Source organism: Mchenga conophoros, linkage group LG15 (assembly GCF_057382185.1).
Source record: "Mchenga conophoros isolate Kocher_MC1m ecotype Shallow Benthic linkage group LG15, M_conophoros_male_GT1.1, whole genome shotgun sequence".
Lineage (NCBI taxonomy): Eukaryota > Metazoa > Chordata > Actinopteri > Cichliformes > Cichlidae > Mchenga > Mchenga conophoros.
In genome coordinates this window covers 22,635,765-22,650,178 of record NC_140540.1, presented here as the reverse complement: position 1 = coordinate 22,650,178, position 14,414 = coordinate 22,635,765, and the positions used below count along the sequence as shown (strand labels likewise).

Here is a 14,414-nt window from a genome sequence, read left to right as displayed (position 1 = left end):
TAGAACCATGCATGAGTACAACTGGTTAGTGATGCCGTGCATGGGTCCAAACACGGGTGGAAGAAAGGGGGGGAAAAAAAAAAAAAAAAAAAAAGAAAAAAAGAAGAGGAAGGTGAGGTTACAGGTTTGATACCTCGACCCCTTGATGACGACCTGAGGAGTGGTCGTGGGATAGTGCTAGACCCCTCATCCGCGACCAGGTAATGGGGGAAAAAATCTAAATAAAACAAATAACTCTGTAGAATTCAAAAAAATCCAAATGGATCAGTTCAGCTGAGCGTTAGAGCAGTTCACTTCCTGTACTGAAAAGAAAGAACAAAAAAAAAAAAAAAAAAAAAAAAGACTGAGTAAAGGGGAGAAAACCGGGGCAAGGCACAGAAGAACTGTGCATGACATACAACTGACTGGATCCGTCTCTGTGGTGTCCTTCCTCTGAAGACGGGTGGGGTTAAGGCTGTGTGTGTGAGAACATGCGATACTGAACGTAGCTCTGAAGAACAGCCACCAGGCGGCCCCCTGTTGGCCCTGAGCAGAGTCCGAACAGACGCTCCAGGCAGGAAACCAGGACTTCAACAGGGTGGCCTTAAGCTCAGATCCAGAATCGTTGGGTCAGATGCAGGATGTTACAACCACACCCCATCCCCTCCTCCTCTTCTCCCCCCTCCCACCCGCCCCCTCCCATTACCCCATTTGTCAATTCTCCTAGACCTCCTTCCATCAACACCACTACCACCACCTCCTCTTTGTAAGCTCCTGTTTTATTGGATGGCTGCTCACTCTGTGGCCAATCAGGAGCACTCCTCCCCGATGCGCTGGCATGAACGGCCCACCTTGCGGTCCAGCTTCACCATCTTGAGGACGGCCTCCTCACGTCCGCGGCCCAGATGGTCGAACAGACAGTCGTGTTGCTCGGGTAGACGGTGGAGCATGCAGAAAACGTAGCCTGGGAGGCAAACAGAGAAGCTGGTGAGGCAGGAAGTGACCCCAATACACATTATTTAATTTTACTTTGCCAAGCTTATTGTTAAACAAGAACATTGGGAAGAGGTCTCTTTTCCTAGTTTCTAAAGCAGGTCTGTGCTATTTTCTTTATACAATTTTAAGAGGATGAATGTGCATTACCTGTAATTTGTACATGTGAGTGATTCTGATATAGTTATAGTTTTCCCACATTATTTATATGCAAACATTTGACAAAGATGCCATAAGCCAATGACCATCTTAGCTTATACAGTGACATGCGTCTCAAAGATGATACTGACCACAGCGACAGGATCCCAGTTCCTGCTGCACCAGCTCTAGTTTGGTTTGGCAGCGATAGCAGCGCCGACGGTTCTTCTGCTTGGGCGTCCCGCGGGCCTCTTCGCCACTCCCTTCTTTCTCTTCTGTCCGTGGTCGTTTCTCTGGTGTGGCCTCGCTCTCCGAGCCCGAGGCTGGAAACAAACACCAGGGTTAAAGATTTAGCGCTCAACCTGTCAAAGGTCGTGCGGCGCTAGAAGGCAAGAGGAAGAGGTGGTACCTGATTCTCGTGGACGTTTTGTGGGCGTGCAGAGTGTGCCTTGGGCTGTTTCTGTGGACGACACACCTACAGGTGGAGGAATAAAAGGCGAGTGAGACACGATGTGGAATGACCTCCTTCCTTTAACATCCACTCCGAGGAAAGAAAACCTACGATTGTACTGTGTACCATGCTTAAAATAAAAACAACTTCATCATTTGAAATTGAAGCTGAAATGTCAATACTTAAACTATTAGTCATTACATTATTATATAGATGTTCTAACATTTTTCAGCAGGCCATATATTCACTTCATCCAAACCAGCTTGACCTTTTCAAAAGCCATTAAATGTCAAAACAAATGAAATGAACATTTCAAGGATTTTTAAATGTGATTTTTAAGCAACCAAAACAATATTTTACAAATGATACAAAACAAAGATGTATGTATGGAAAGGTGCATTTTAAGCGCTTAATAGTGAGTTTAGGAACGATTCTGTACATCACCTCAGCATCAAACAGCAGACAGATACAGTTACCAGCAAACTCAGTCAAGCGAAAGGTGGGTAAAAATTTAGTTAATGTGCTGGTGGAGAGACTTTGATTGGAGACCAACAGGAAAACTAATACTGAAGTTTGTCACATGGTAAGAAACATGACTCCAGATGAAAGCAAGTATAACTCTACAACTTAGAAATGTGTTAAGAACAACATTTATCTATATTCCCTACTGCTTATGCGAGTCTGGGTCATAGGAGCAGTAGTCTCAAGCCACCGCCTTTAGCTCTCTGAGGTGTTCCTGAGACAGCTGAGGGATATAATCACTTCAACATGTCCCGACTCTGCCAGGAGAATCTGCTCCTGGTTGGGTATGTCTGAAACCATTTACCTAGGAGACCTCCAGGAGACATCCTAATCAGAGGCCCAAAACATCTCAATTAGCCGTTTTTGATGCAGAAGAGCAACTCTACTTTGAACCCCTTTCTTATATTTAAGCAGGAGCCCAGACAGCATTCAGAGTACGCTCGTTTCTGTCCCAAAGCGTCCAAAAAAAGATTTAAAAAGTAGCAATTTACAAAATAGATTATATTAAGTAATTATTGTTGACAATCTGCTATAGACCAAGACACACTAATCATCCACAACATTGAATCCACTAACCTATGATGTGAATAAACGTATTATTCTGTTATAATGCAACAATCTACTGGGGAAAACTTGGTTCTTGATCTTTATTAATAGTCTTTCCACCCTTGTACGTACAGTTTCCCCACTTCTAATACTCTGTGACGGCAGAATCTACCCCAGCAAGGAAAAGAGCTCTGATACACAGCAGAAACTGCTCAAAGAACATGATGAAGAGCCTAAAGTGTTGACCTGATCGGATTAAACATGCATGAAATGCATCTGATCAAGAAAAATCTATAGATCACCACAACTGTCAAAAACAAAGCGCTCTGGCTAACGTCCCTACAGGTCACCCCTAGAAGGGAACAGCTGACATCCATAAGGCAGGTGATTTTAATGTTGTGGTTGATGTAGCATAGGATCTGGTCATACAGATCTGAACAGTCAGAGGCTTTTGCAGAGAACTGTGTTTTCTACTCGAGATTGAAGTTTTCCTTGTACCATGTGCCGCTTTGTACTAGAGAATTACTACTGTTGCCTTTTCTATGTTTTAAAAGCAAAACCCACAGACAGATTCATCCAGTACTTATTTAAAGACTGAAAAGGCTGCACAGCAGCATTTATGCCTGCACAAACTGTTCCAAACCACAGAGACATCATACTGCTTCATCTACAAAGAATGACATTTAACGTAGTCTTGAGGTCCACGATAGTTGAGAAAATTCCTACATGAGGGATTTTATGAGCTCTGCAATGAACTTCATATTTCATTATGTTCCTTTGTTTCAGTGCTGCACTCCTGTGTCAGCCATGTTCTGCATCTTCCTGTGCTTGACAAAGAAAAAGAACAGTCAGTCCAGACTATCATCACTGCCACAAACAGCTTGCTCTGCATCCATCAATTCTTTGAGAAAGACTTAACCGTTAAATTGAGCAAAAGTTTCAGTCTACTGTGACCATTAACCTTTTGCTTCCACATTGTTAGGAAAGTTTGCTCTCCTGAAAGTCAGTTTTTAAAAACAGAACAGGGTGAGTGTGAAGTCATTGGCTGACCAGGCTTACCTTCCCTTGTGCTGGAAAACACAGGTAAGGGCTCTTCAGCTGACAGTTGCTCGGAGCTTGAGGGCGGCAACAATGATAGGGATTGGCTACTGCTACTGCTCATCTCGCTACTGAAAACTGGCGATTGGCTACTCCCGGTGCTTTGGATGGGCTTGGGGGTGCAGTCTTCGACTGGCTGCTTCTTTTGGACGTCTGTGGTCAAGGACAGAGAGTGAGGGAGTAGACAGGAATGTTAAAAAAAAAAAAAAAAAAAAAAAAAAAAAAAAAAAAAGAAGAAGAAGAGAAAAGAAGAGGACAGGGAAAATACAAACAGTGGGAGGGACAGGAAAAAAAATAAATAAGAGGAGATAGGACATTGTGTCAAACAGACAACTCTAGACTTATGGAGTGTGGTATAGGCACTGTGCACCCCAGATCTCCCGTTATAACATCTGTAAAAGGTTTCATGTAGCTGAAAAATACATCGAAATTAGTGTATAAGAGTTATCAGGCAATTTAACAGCGATATGTGGGAGGTACATATTTAAACTAAAACCATCAAGTCAACCTAAAGACAAAAAAGAAAACATTTGGTGAAACAGTGAGTTAGTCCTCCGCCCTGACAGAGCTCTCATATGTTATTATCTTCTGCCTGACCATTTCCTTTGGTATCCCAGTTTTTCCTGTCTGTCAAACTATAATGCATCGGCTGTTTGGTAAATATAACTGTGAGCAGAGTTTCCCTAACATCATGTTCCAGAGTGCCTCAGTGTTTATGGCTCTCTCCTCCCATTACACCTATAACTTTTAGCAGTGACTTGAAAATGGAGCGTCCACTGAATTCAGCAATCATCTGACTCTTTCCTTATCAGTACATTTGAGGAAAGTCAATAACAGCTGACGGTCAGCTGCTTTAAGGATCTGCATTTACACTGTAGATGGAAACACATCTAAATTAAATTACCAGCAAACAGACAAAACTCTAGGAAATGATTTCATCCCAAAAAGTCAATTACACGATTACTTGAAACAATCGAAGCCCAGTGCACTGATTAAAAGGCATCTTGTAAAAACTGTGCTCAAATTAATATTCTGGCTTTTTAACATGCCACGCTGTATTTGTAACAAATAGTTGCCACCATTTAAAAAAAACAAAAAAACAAAAAAAAAACCCCAACAAAAACAACATATTAAACTTTCTTTCATCAGCAATAATTTACTGAATACCTTCCAAAGCATTCAACATTGGTGCCATCTATGCCTCTATTTTCCTTCTATGGTAATCTTTGATAAGCAGCTTCCACCATTGTTGCATATTGTTTTATTTTATAGTTGATTAATCTGCATATTCACAGATTAACCAACAATCAAAATAATCACTGGTTGCAGCATGCGCCATCTCCATCTCTCTGCGACTGATCATTTCATGACTACCATGTGTGTATAAAAATAAAATAAAATAGAACTTTAACCTTAAAAAAAAACTAAAAAAAAAACAGCCTGAATGAAAGTACAAACCATCTCTAAACTCCATTACCATGTGGCTATCAGTTAACTTTACCAAGTGAAATGTGACTCAGTGAGACAAAGATAAAAATCACCTTGCACGCCTGAGCTGGTTCTTGTCTTTATTCCACCACCACCCTCTCCCCGCAGGGGAAGGTGTGGGAGGCCAGCCTAGATTTTACTTTTACCTCCACATGTGGGCTAACCCACTTCTGCTCAGCCTCCATACTTGTGTGTATCAAGTCTATTCTAAGCATTACTGCTGTCTGTGATGCTAGGTCCTCACTGTCTACCATGCTACCATGCTCACTGGTTGCTATGACCACCGACAGGGCTGCGGATCACCTTCAACCCTCATCCACCTGAACCAGACTGGAGAAGTCATTGGGACAGCTTAATTCATACAATGACATTTTCAAACTTTAACTGGGCATTTTTCTCTTGTGCAATTATCATGCTGGAGAAAAATGAAACTTTCTATGTTTTAGAAAGCTTCCAAGCAAAACAGTAAATGCAGTAACCAGAGAAACAGACAAAGATAAGTCTGTTTCCCGAATCTGCCCTCAGAGAACAGCTACCATCTTCCCAGCAAATTAAGAAGATTTTATGGAATCTCATCATCCTTTATGGAAGCAATTATCTCCTAACTTTCACCGTTTTCCTCCAAATGGCAAATACATCATTTTGGAGTGAGGCGCTTTATGGGTTCTTTCGTTTTCTGAGAATGACTTCTTAGCATTATTGACATTCCTAACTGAAATCTGCTGGCACACCTAGCCTCAAGCTGCTGCTAGCAGTGTGTCAGGCTGTCACTGAGAATGCCTCTGCACGCCAAGAGAAAATGAACATCCAATAGTTTCAGCCATTTATATGTGAGAAGTAAGCAGCTGCAAGTAACTCTCAAAGACAAAGACACACCCAGGAGCACCCAGGGGTGCTGAAATGCATCCATCCGTGCATGGGTATGGGGATTTGAATCTCTGTAGTATAGACTGTTAACTCTGTAGTCAAGCAACAACAGCACAGGTGAAACTCTGGAGGCAACTGATGTTAAAAATGACATAGGTAATAAGCCTTTTCAGTTAACAGGCCTTGTACACCAATGCAACTTTAAATCATTTATCGTTTTAACCATTACTACAAACTGAAACCCAGAGAGGCACAGAAACAACACTGCGATTGGCTTTGAGTACCTGCTGTGGGGGCAAAGGAATTTTTTTTTTTTTTTTGACAACGAACATATTGGGCGATTGTGGCTCAAGAGTTGGCAGTTCACCTTGTAATCGGAAGGTTGCCGGTTCGAGCCCCGGCTTGGACAGTCTCGGTCGTTGTGTCCTTGGGCAAGACACTTCACCCGTTGACTACTGGTGGTGGTCAGAGGGCCCGGTGGCGCCAGTGTCCGGCAGCCTCGCTTCTGTCAGTGCGCCCCAGGGCTACAATGTAGCTTGCCATCACCAGTGTGTGAGAATGGGTGGATGACTGGTTGTGTAAAGCGCTTTGGGGTCCTTAGGGACTAGTAAAGCGCTATACAAATACAGGCCATTTATTGAGCCAGCCACAACTTCATTGGACAAAACATCACAACATTCGAGTGAAAGACCACGCGTGTCCTGTGGCCACATTTACAGACAAAACAACCAAAGTGAACATCAGAAGCAACAGAATAGCTATCAGTTCTGTCTCTTTCGTACAGCTTCCAGCTGGCTTGTACTGACGGACAAAGAAGTCTGGCTCATTCTCCAAGTAGAGTTCCTACTTTCGTGCATGTAAGCAAGAATGCAAAGTAGCACCACTTTAAATCTTTTATATTTCGAGAAAAGTCACGCAGTTGGCAAACATTCAGTAAACTGAGGGATGTTGTTGGCTGCTGAAAGATGTCAGGTACCCAAGGTGTAACAGGACCCATTTGTGTCCTGTGCCTCCTTTGCTATTGAATGATATCCAAATGAAAACCCAGTGTTGTTTATTTCCCCCCACAAGACAAATACTGTGCATTTAGAAGTGACTTACCAGCAAAACATTTGGAGCATAAGTTCATTGTTTTACTGGACCTGGAAAGACAAGAGAGATAATGTCAGTTTTTAACCTCCGCAGACCTGCTGTTTGTTTCCACACATTTCAACCATCTATAGTTCAACTTTATGTGTAAAAGAAGAAACAATGTCAAATTACTAAATGTGAATTTAATGGGAGTCATCTATATATAAACATCTTTTCCTCCAACAGGTTAATACCTGTATTTACTGCAGAGTAGGTGAACATAAATGTGGAAGAATAATACCACTCTGAATTTTTCAACATCTCAGATAAAAATTATGTCATATCCAGCTCATTAAATCTATGATCTTTCATAATCTCCTCCAAGGCTTAATCTCAGGATTTTAGAAATTGGGCCTTGGCGTCGAGGTAAGACTGAAAGAAAAGGGAGAAAATTGATAAGCAGACGGTTGCTGCACAAGAGGAGCACATGGCTGGAAGAGGGGATATTCTTCCCCACTGTTAAGCTATTGTTGCTGATGAATCTTCTGTCACTCCCTTGATTGTTTCAGCATTACTAGTTTCCTGCAAGCTGCAAGCAGAGAGACAAACATTTCATCTTAAAGGCAAATTACGCCCATCTGGTTTTACGTACTCGAGTAGATTTCAGTCGATCTTTCTGTAGTCAAAAAGGGAAAAAACTATGCTACAAATTAGGGCTGCACGATTTTGCATAAAATGAGAATCACGATTTTTTGGCTTAGAATTGAGATCACGATTCTCTCACGATTTTCTTTTCCAGTATAAATATTTATTGCACTTATTAACTGCACATCAACTTCGTAACAGTTGAGACTGAACATAAAAACAATAAATAAACATAAAAACAACAAAAAAGGAAGAGTGAGCGCTTGTTTTCATGCAGATTACGTCCCAGATCAAAATGCGGTACAATCGTCGTCTTTTTTTTTTTTTTTTTTTTTAAATCGTTGTCATTTGGAAATGAGATCGCACATAAGTATGAATCGAGATCGCAATTTTCTAACGATTAATCGTGCAGCCCTACTACAAATTCACTAATATTTGGTTCAAGTTCAACAATAGGTAACCTGCTGTTACAATGCTCAAACCCCCATTTGAATTTGCAAACTGTGCATATATTGTCAACCTAAACTTCAACCTTCATTTGCTGTTGCATGCCTCAAAGAACGGCTGAGACTGACAGCACGGGTGGCTGTAGCTCAGGTGGCAGAGCAGGTCAGCCACTAATCAGAAGGTCGGTGGTTCGATCTCAAATATCCTTAGGCAAGATACTAACCCCATGTTTGCCTACTGGTGGTGGTCAGAGGGCCCAGTGACGCCAGTGTCCGGCAGCCTCGCCTCTGTCAGTGCGCCCCAGGGCAGCTGTGGCTACAATGTAGCTTGCCATTGCCAGTGTGTGAATGTGTGTGTGAATGATTGAATGTAGTGTAAAGCATTTGTTCTTTGCCTTTCATCTTTTTGATGGCTGCATAGTAACAGCCTAACTAAGAACTTTCAACAAAAACACAAAAGTGATTTTACAAGCTTTTGCCATGAATAGTCAAGATTTGAATAGACAGAGAAAACATTCTTACAGAGTTTAAAGTGACCTAGATGTGACCTTAAGGTTTTTTCATTGCAAGTCCATTCAGAAGACAATGAACAGTTTTAAAACTAGTCATTTGAATCTTTTCTTGGCAATTGGTAAGACCTTTGCCACAGGTGTGTCTTTCCCTCACCTTCTGGGCTTCTCTCCAATGTCCATACCACCACAATGTCTTTGTTCTCAGCCATTTCTGTTCACACCGAGTTCTCTCAATGGTACACAAGCTGGAACTTGGTGGGGTATTCATATCATTGTTCCTACAGGAGCTAGGTGACTAATACAGAAGGACAAGCCTGCACAGACTGTTTATACTGAAAGCAAAGAGGTGAATGATAGTACCAGACAAATTCAGTCGCTCTAAGCCAAACAAAAAACAAAAAACAAAAACAAAATGCAATTTTGAGACAATTTTAATATTGTCATCTAGTCTTTAATAATACTTAAATCACTAAAAGCCTGAAATTTTCCAAATAAGATGGCTTCTTTTTTCTTTGCTACATAAACCACACAGGATAAAACAAGTCTTCTACAGACAAAATATACTTCATTATGCTCCCAGGTGACGCTTCAAGGTGGAGACAAGATGGGAAAGCTTGATTATGTCAGCACAAAGGTGCCACAACCAAGTCAAATATTTTGTTTAGGTCCTCAAAACGCAACTTGTTCATCTGATAGCAGCACGCAGAGTAGGAAAAAACAAACAGACTGATAACTATTCCGTCATTTTGAATCCAAGAACAAGGCTTTACTCAAAGAAAGTATTTTTAAATCGATTACCTCATCCTCTTAAATCCTGTTGCTCATAAGAAGTGATCAACCTGTACATTAGCTACTCTGAAGTATCCACAAATTAAAGAAACTTAAAAGCAATGTTTGAAATGATTAAAACTAATGTCATCCAGGCTGCACTTTAGCTGTAACATATCTTGGTTGCAGTTAATCATTGCTAATCAAAAGGTATTCTCATCAAAACTCAGTGTGAGATAGGTTTGTCTGCAGTTACAACCAATAATAGCTCATTTAATGCCATTATTAATGATTTATTTTTATTATTAACTGAAGTTACTTAGCATGTTTTACTGAGCTTACTACTGGACTTTATAAACTCATGGAGCCAACCTGTGCAAACAGGTGATTTCCATTGAATAGCATCGCCTTATCTCAAAGAAGTAATCAATGAAATCACTTGTGGTTTGACTTTTATTTGCTCAAGTTAGTGCAGGTTTGGACCCAAAATTAACCGATGCCTTTAAACCCTGATGAGCTGACATCTTAAAGGACACATTGGTATGAATAATATTGGCAAACCTGCATCAAAGTGCAGTATTTGTATTTCGGTAGTTTAGTTCCTGGTCTTAATTATCATTTTACCTTATTTATATATTTGTTTTATGGACTTATAATGAATGCCAAAATGTTGTTTCCTGGAATAGTGTTGCTCTCAGCTCTCATTTAATTTTATTACTCCCCTGTTTATTACCTTTAACTTTTTAAAAACCATTTTACTGTCCTCTTATTGGTTTTAATAACCACTTTATTAAATATCTGTTTCTTCTGTGGATTTAACATGTACATTTTTAGCCTTTTTTAAATTGTATTATTGTTGCTTTTGCTTGTTTTTAAATCAATAGTCGCATTTCATAATATTTTATTACTTTGTCTGCTTACATTTGTCTATTGATTTAGTTTTATATCATCTATGTAGTGCTGTGCTACAGACTCTGTAGTAGCTTAAGCAGTATATTGTGCAACCGACTGGAACCAAGTCAGTCTTGCACTAGTTAATTATTCAGATATTTTTTGTTTTGTTTTTGTTTCTTTGGGGCTGAGGGACACCAAAAAGAAAGAAAGAAAAAAAAAGAATTTAAACAATGTAAATATCATCAGTACTGACAAGGTGAAGGTTTGCACCCCATATTTTTAGTAAGATGTAAAATCCTGCAAATAGTTGAATAAAACCTTGAAATCGTTTCACGAAGCCTTGGCTTTTAGGGACATGTGCTGAGAGACAGCAGATTCCCACCCCCCCAGACCAGGTGTTATTCTGAGCTGAGGCAGGCTGGGGCCATAATCACACAAGGCTGCCATTCATGTCACCTGACATTGACAGGTGGGTTACTGCCACCTCCAGTTTGCTTTCTGGACAGCAGAAAACGAAGCAGCTGGGGAAGATGGGCTGGTTATCAAATGTCAATTCATAAGACTATGTTCTGTATTGATATTTGCCTCAAAGCAAGTGAAGACAGGAACAAGAAATTATCAATGCGTTTAATGAGAAATAAGCAGTCACTTCTTATGGTTACTACTAAATACATTTAAAAAGGTTAGTCATTTTTCCTATGGGGTAACACAGGCGAGATCAGTGAATCACATCCGGTATGCAACACACATCCACCTCTTGACAAGAGCGAATGTAAAGAGGGGCGTAAAATAAACGACAAAATAAGTTTAACAACACATTTAAATCTTAAGGTTTAAGAAAAGTAGCGTGTTAAATATTTAAATCCAGCTTTCCTTTGAAGTCGTAGACGAAAACAGGGCAGGTTTAAAAGGAACCTGCTGGCAATAAATCATTTTCTATGTCGGGTACGTCATCTCCTGGCTTCAAAAATAGCCCTAAAAACGGTAAAGCACGGTCGGAAAATAACAACCGGCACTACAGGAGACGACAAAGAGTGTGAGAGCTCTAAAAAGGGGGTAAATTAAGCTAGTTTTCAAGCTAGGAGGTTATTTATTAGCCAACTTCCCAACCCCCCACCCTCGGCCTGTACAACAGAACAACAACAATGGGTTTGGACTAGTTGAACCCGTTTAGCACATTTCATCCGGATTTACTTTTCAGTTCAAGATAGCGGGTTTAATCCGGTTTCTATCAGGTTTAACACTTACCCCCAAAATCCGCAGGGACACCTGGGAGGTAGAGTCGGAGGTTTGCTTCGTTCACTAGTGTCTCCCATGACTTCCAACACACACACAAACACAGGCACCCACACGCGCGCGCACCCACACACACGCACACACAAAAAGCCGATAAGGAAACGCGAGGCTGGGGATGAGTCCGGGGCCTGGTCGTTCAATGAGAAAAAGCCTTCAACGCTCAAATTACACAAAACGATAGCTGTCCAATTCCTCCGAAAGTCCACACATGGGTAAAAAATAAATAAATATCGCGTCGGCAAACTCGCTTCAGCCACAAAAAGCCTTCCGTTAAGTCAAAGGAAACGGCTTAGTTTGAACTGGAATAATTGAACAGCACTCAAAGCAATCAGCTGGATGTTCGGACTTTACGACCGACAAACGACTGGAGGGGGGCGTTCCGGTGTTTCAGTCGACACCAAAAAGCTTAAAATGAACACCGCCCGTCCACCTATACGAATAAAACACAATTATGGCGACGTTAAATGTGTGGGAGGGTGCGAAAAAATAAAAAATAAATAGACTGAGCAAGGCCTTCCCCTCTTGACAGTTGAGGACCACCCCTATTCACACGTCGCTGGTATGAAGTATGCTAGGCCGGAAACGCGTCCATCAAACCAGAAATGTCAATATTGGCCAACGAAATGATGGTAAAACAGTATGAACTAACACCGCTTCTACACGGAAAACATCCAGAATAAACACATATGCCAACATTTCTGAGTCGCCGTGTTTACTTTTCTCTATAATCCTGAGTGTTAGTATTGGAAAGGCAAGTGTACAGCGAGTACTGTACAGTAAGAGTAAGCCATAGATGTACTATAGAGTAAAGCAAAACAATGAAGCTATGGACTAAAGCAATAACAACACGTTTTAAAACTACAGATAACACTCTATATATTGTGAATTGTCTTTTCAGTATTTGAAAATGTGGATTGTTATATTTAAAAACATTTATAAGGGAATAAGTGAAATAGCAAAGTAAAAGCAAATTTTATTCAAGAACTTCATGAAGGTAGCATCAGCATGAGATGCCTTAAAAACATAATTTCTTTACTGTATTGTTTTTTACTGTTAAATGCAGTTAAAGATTGCATTTACTGAAAATCATCCCCAATATATAGTGCACTGTGCAAGTCTTGAGCAACCTTCATTTCTTTATAACTGCCTTCTACGGAGTTACCTCTATTTTTAGGTGGTCTTGAGCAATATTTCTCCAGGATTTCTGAGGTCTTTCAAAGTTTTTCTTTGGGCATTGCCTGCTTCTGCACTCAGTCCAGTCCTCGCACCTGACAAATTTAAAAGGAATGTTTTGTTTCTGTTTTTTCAAGCTTAACACCAACCCATGACTCATTAAAACACAATGACTCTCTAGAGATGACAACATAGCAAAGAACCAGTTTGAAATTTTATCATTATCATACTAGCAACCTGTTGCACTAGTGTCACTCATGGCTGTCGCAAAGACACATCAGAATTTCCCATTTCTTTAGATGAATCTACAACAAAGAAACAAGGAAAATTTTGATATATATATATATATATATATATATATATATATATATATATATATATATAACAAAAAAAAAACACCCAGCACGCCCCTGCGGGCGGTTTATCCTTCAAGCTCGGGTCCTCTACCAGAGGCCTGGGAGCTTGAGGGTCGTGCGCAGTATCTTAGCTGTTCCCAGGACTGCGCTCTTCTGGACAGAGATCTCCGATGTTATTCCCGGGATCTGCTGGAGCCACTCGCCTAGCTTGGGAGTCACCGCACCTAGTGCTCCGATTACCACGGGGACCACCGTTACCTTCACCCTCCACATCCTCTCGAGCTCTTCTCTGAGCCCTTGGTATTTCTCCAGCTTCTCGTGTTCCTTCTTCCTGATATTGCTGTCATTCGGAACCGCTACATCGATCACTACGGCCATCTTCTTCTGTTTGTCTACCACCACTATGTCCGGTTGGTTAGCCACCACCATTTTGTCCGTCTGTATCTGGAAGTCCCACAGGATCTTAGCTCGGTCATTCTCCACCACCCTTGGGGGCATCTCCCATTTTGACCTCGGGACTTCCAGGTTATACTTGGCACAGATGTTCCTGTACACTATGCCGGCCACTTGGTTATGGCGTTCCATGTATGCCTTGCCTGCTAGCATCTTGCACCCTGCTGTTATGTGCTGGATTGTCTCTGGGGCATCTTTACACAGCCTGCACCTGGGGTCTTGCCTGGTGTGATAGACCCCAGCCTCTATGGATCTTGTGCTCAGAGCTTGTTCCTGTGCTGCCATGATTAGTGCCTCTGTGCTGTCTTTCAGTCCAGCTTTGTCCAGCCACTGGTAGGATTTCTGGATATCAGCCACCTCCTCTATCTGCCGGTGGTACATACCGTGCAGGGGCCTGTCCTTCCATGATGCTTCCTCGTCTCCCTCCTCTTTCTTGGGTTTCTGCTGCCTGAGGTATTCACTGAGCACTCGGTCAGTTGGGGCCATCTTCCTAATGTATTCTTGGATGTTCGTTGTCTCATCCTGGACTGTGGTGCTGACACTCACCAGTCCCCGGCCCCCTTCCTTCCGCTTAGCGTACAGCCTCAGGGTGCTGGATTTGGGGTGAAACCCTCCATGCATGGTAAGGAGCTTTCTTGTCTTTATGTCAGTGGCTTCTATCTCCTCCTTTGGCCAGCCTATTACCCCAGCAGGGTACCTGATCACGGGCAGGGCGTAC

At 41.5% G+C, this 14,414-nt stretch overlaps 1 protein-coding gene across 2 annotated transcripts; it reads right to left on the bottom strand.

The window, feature by feature from the left end:
• Nucleotides 1-737: 737 nt before the first annotated feature.
• Nucleotides 738-12,231, bottom strand: zfand3 (zinc finger, AN1-type domain 3). 2 transcript variants are annotated; one of them, XM_085248166.1, is made up of 6 exons: nucleotides 11,667-12,231; nucleotides 7,184-7,224; nucleotides 3,709-3,880; nucleotides 1,520-1,632; nucleotides 1,263-1,433; nucleotides 738-943 (listed from the first exon to the last, which is right to left on the bottom strand). In XM_085248166.1, exons 1-6 carry the CDS (start codon nucleotides 11,732-11,734, stop codon nucleotides 789-791), a joined length of 720 nt encoding a protein of 239 aa, XP_085104292.1. In that variant the 5' UTR covers nucleotides 11,735-12,231; the 3' UTR covers nucleotides 738-788. The 2 variants fall into 2 exon arrangements, with proteins under 2 accessions (XP_085104292.1, XP_085104291.1); XM_085248165.1 differs by having other exon boundaries at nucleotides 1,520-1,585; nucleotides 3,689-3,880; nucleotides 11,667-12,223.
• Nucleotides 12,232-14,414: the final 2,183 nt, after the last annotated feature.

What these genes read in the sequence shown, in the direction of transcription:
- zfand3 (XM_085248166.1), bottom strand. Translation starts at nt 11,734, where the DNA reads ATGGGAGACACTAGTGAACGAAGCAAACCTCCGACTCTACCTCCCAGG. An exon ending in ATGCTCCAAATGTTTTGCTG is followed by an intron (nt 3,881 to 7,183) that starts GTAAGTCACTTC and finishes CCTTGACCACAG; the next exon opens with ACGTCCAAAAGAAGCAGCCA. An exon ending in GCTGAAGAGCCCTTACCTGT is followed by an intron (nt 1,633 to 3,708) that starts GTTTTCCAGCAC and finishes TAAAGGAAGGAG; the next exon opens with GTCATTCCACATCGTGTCTC.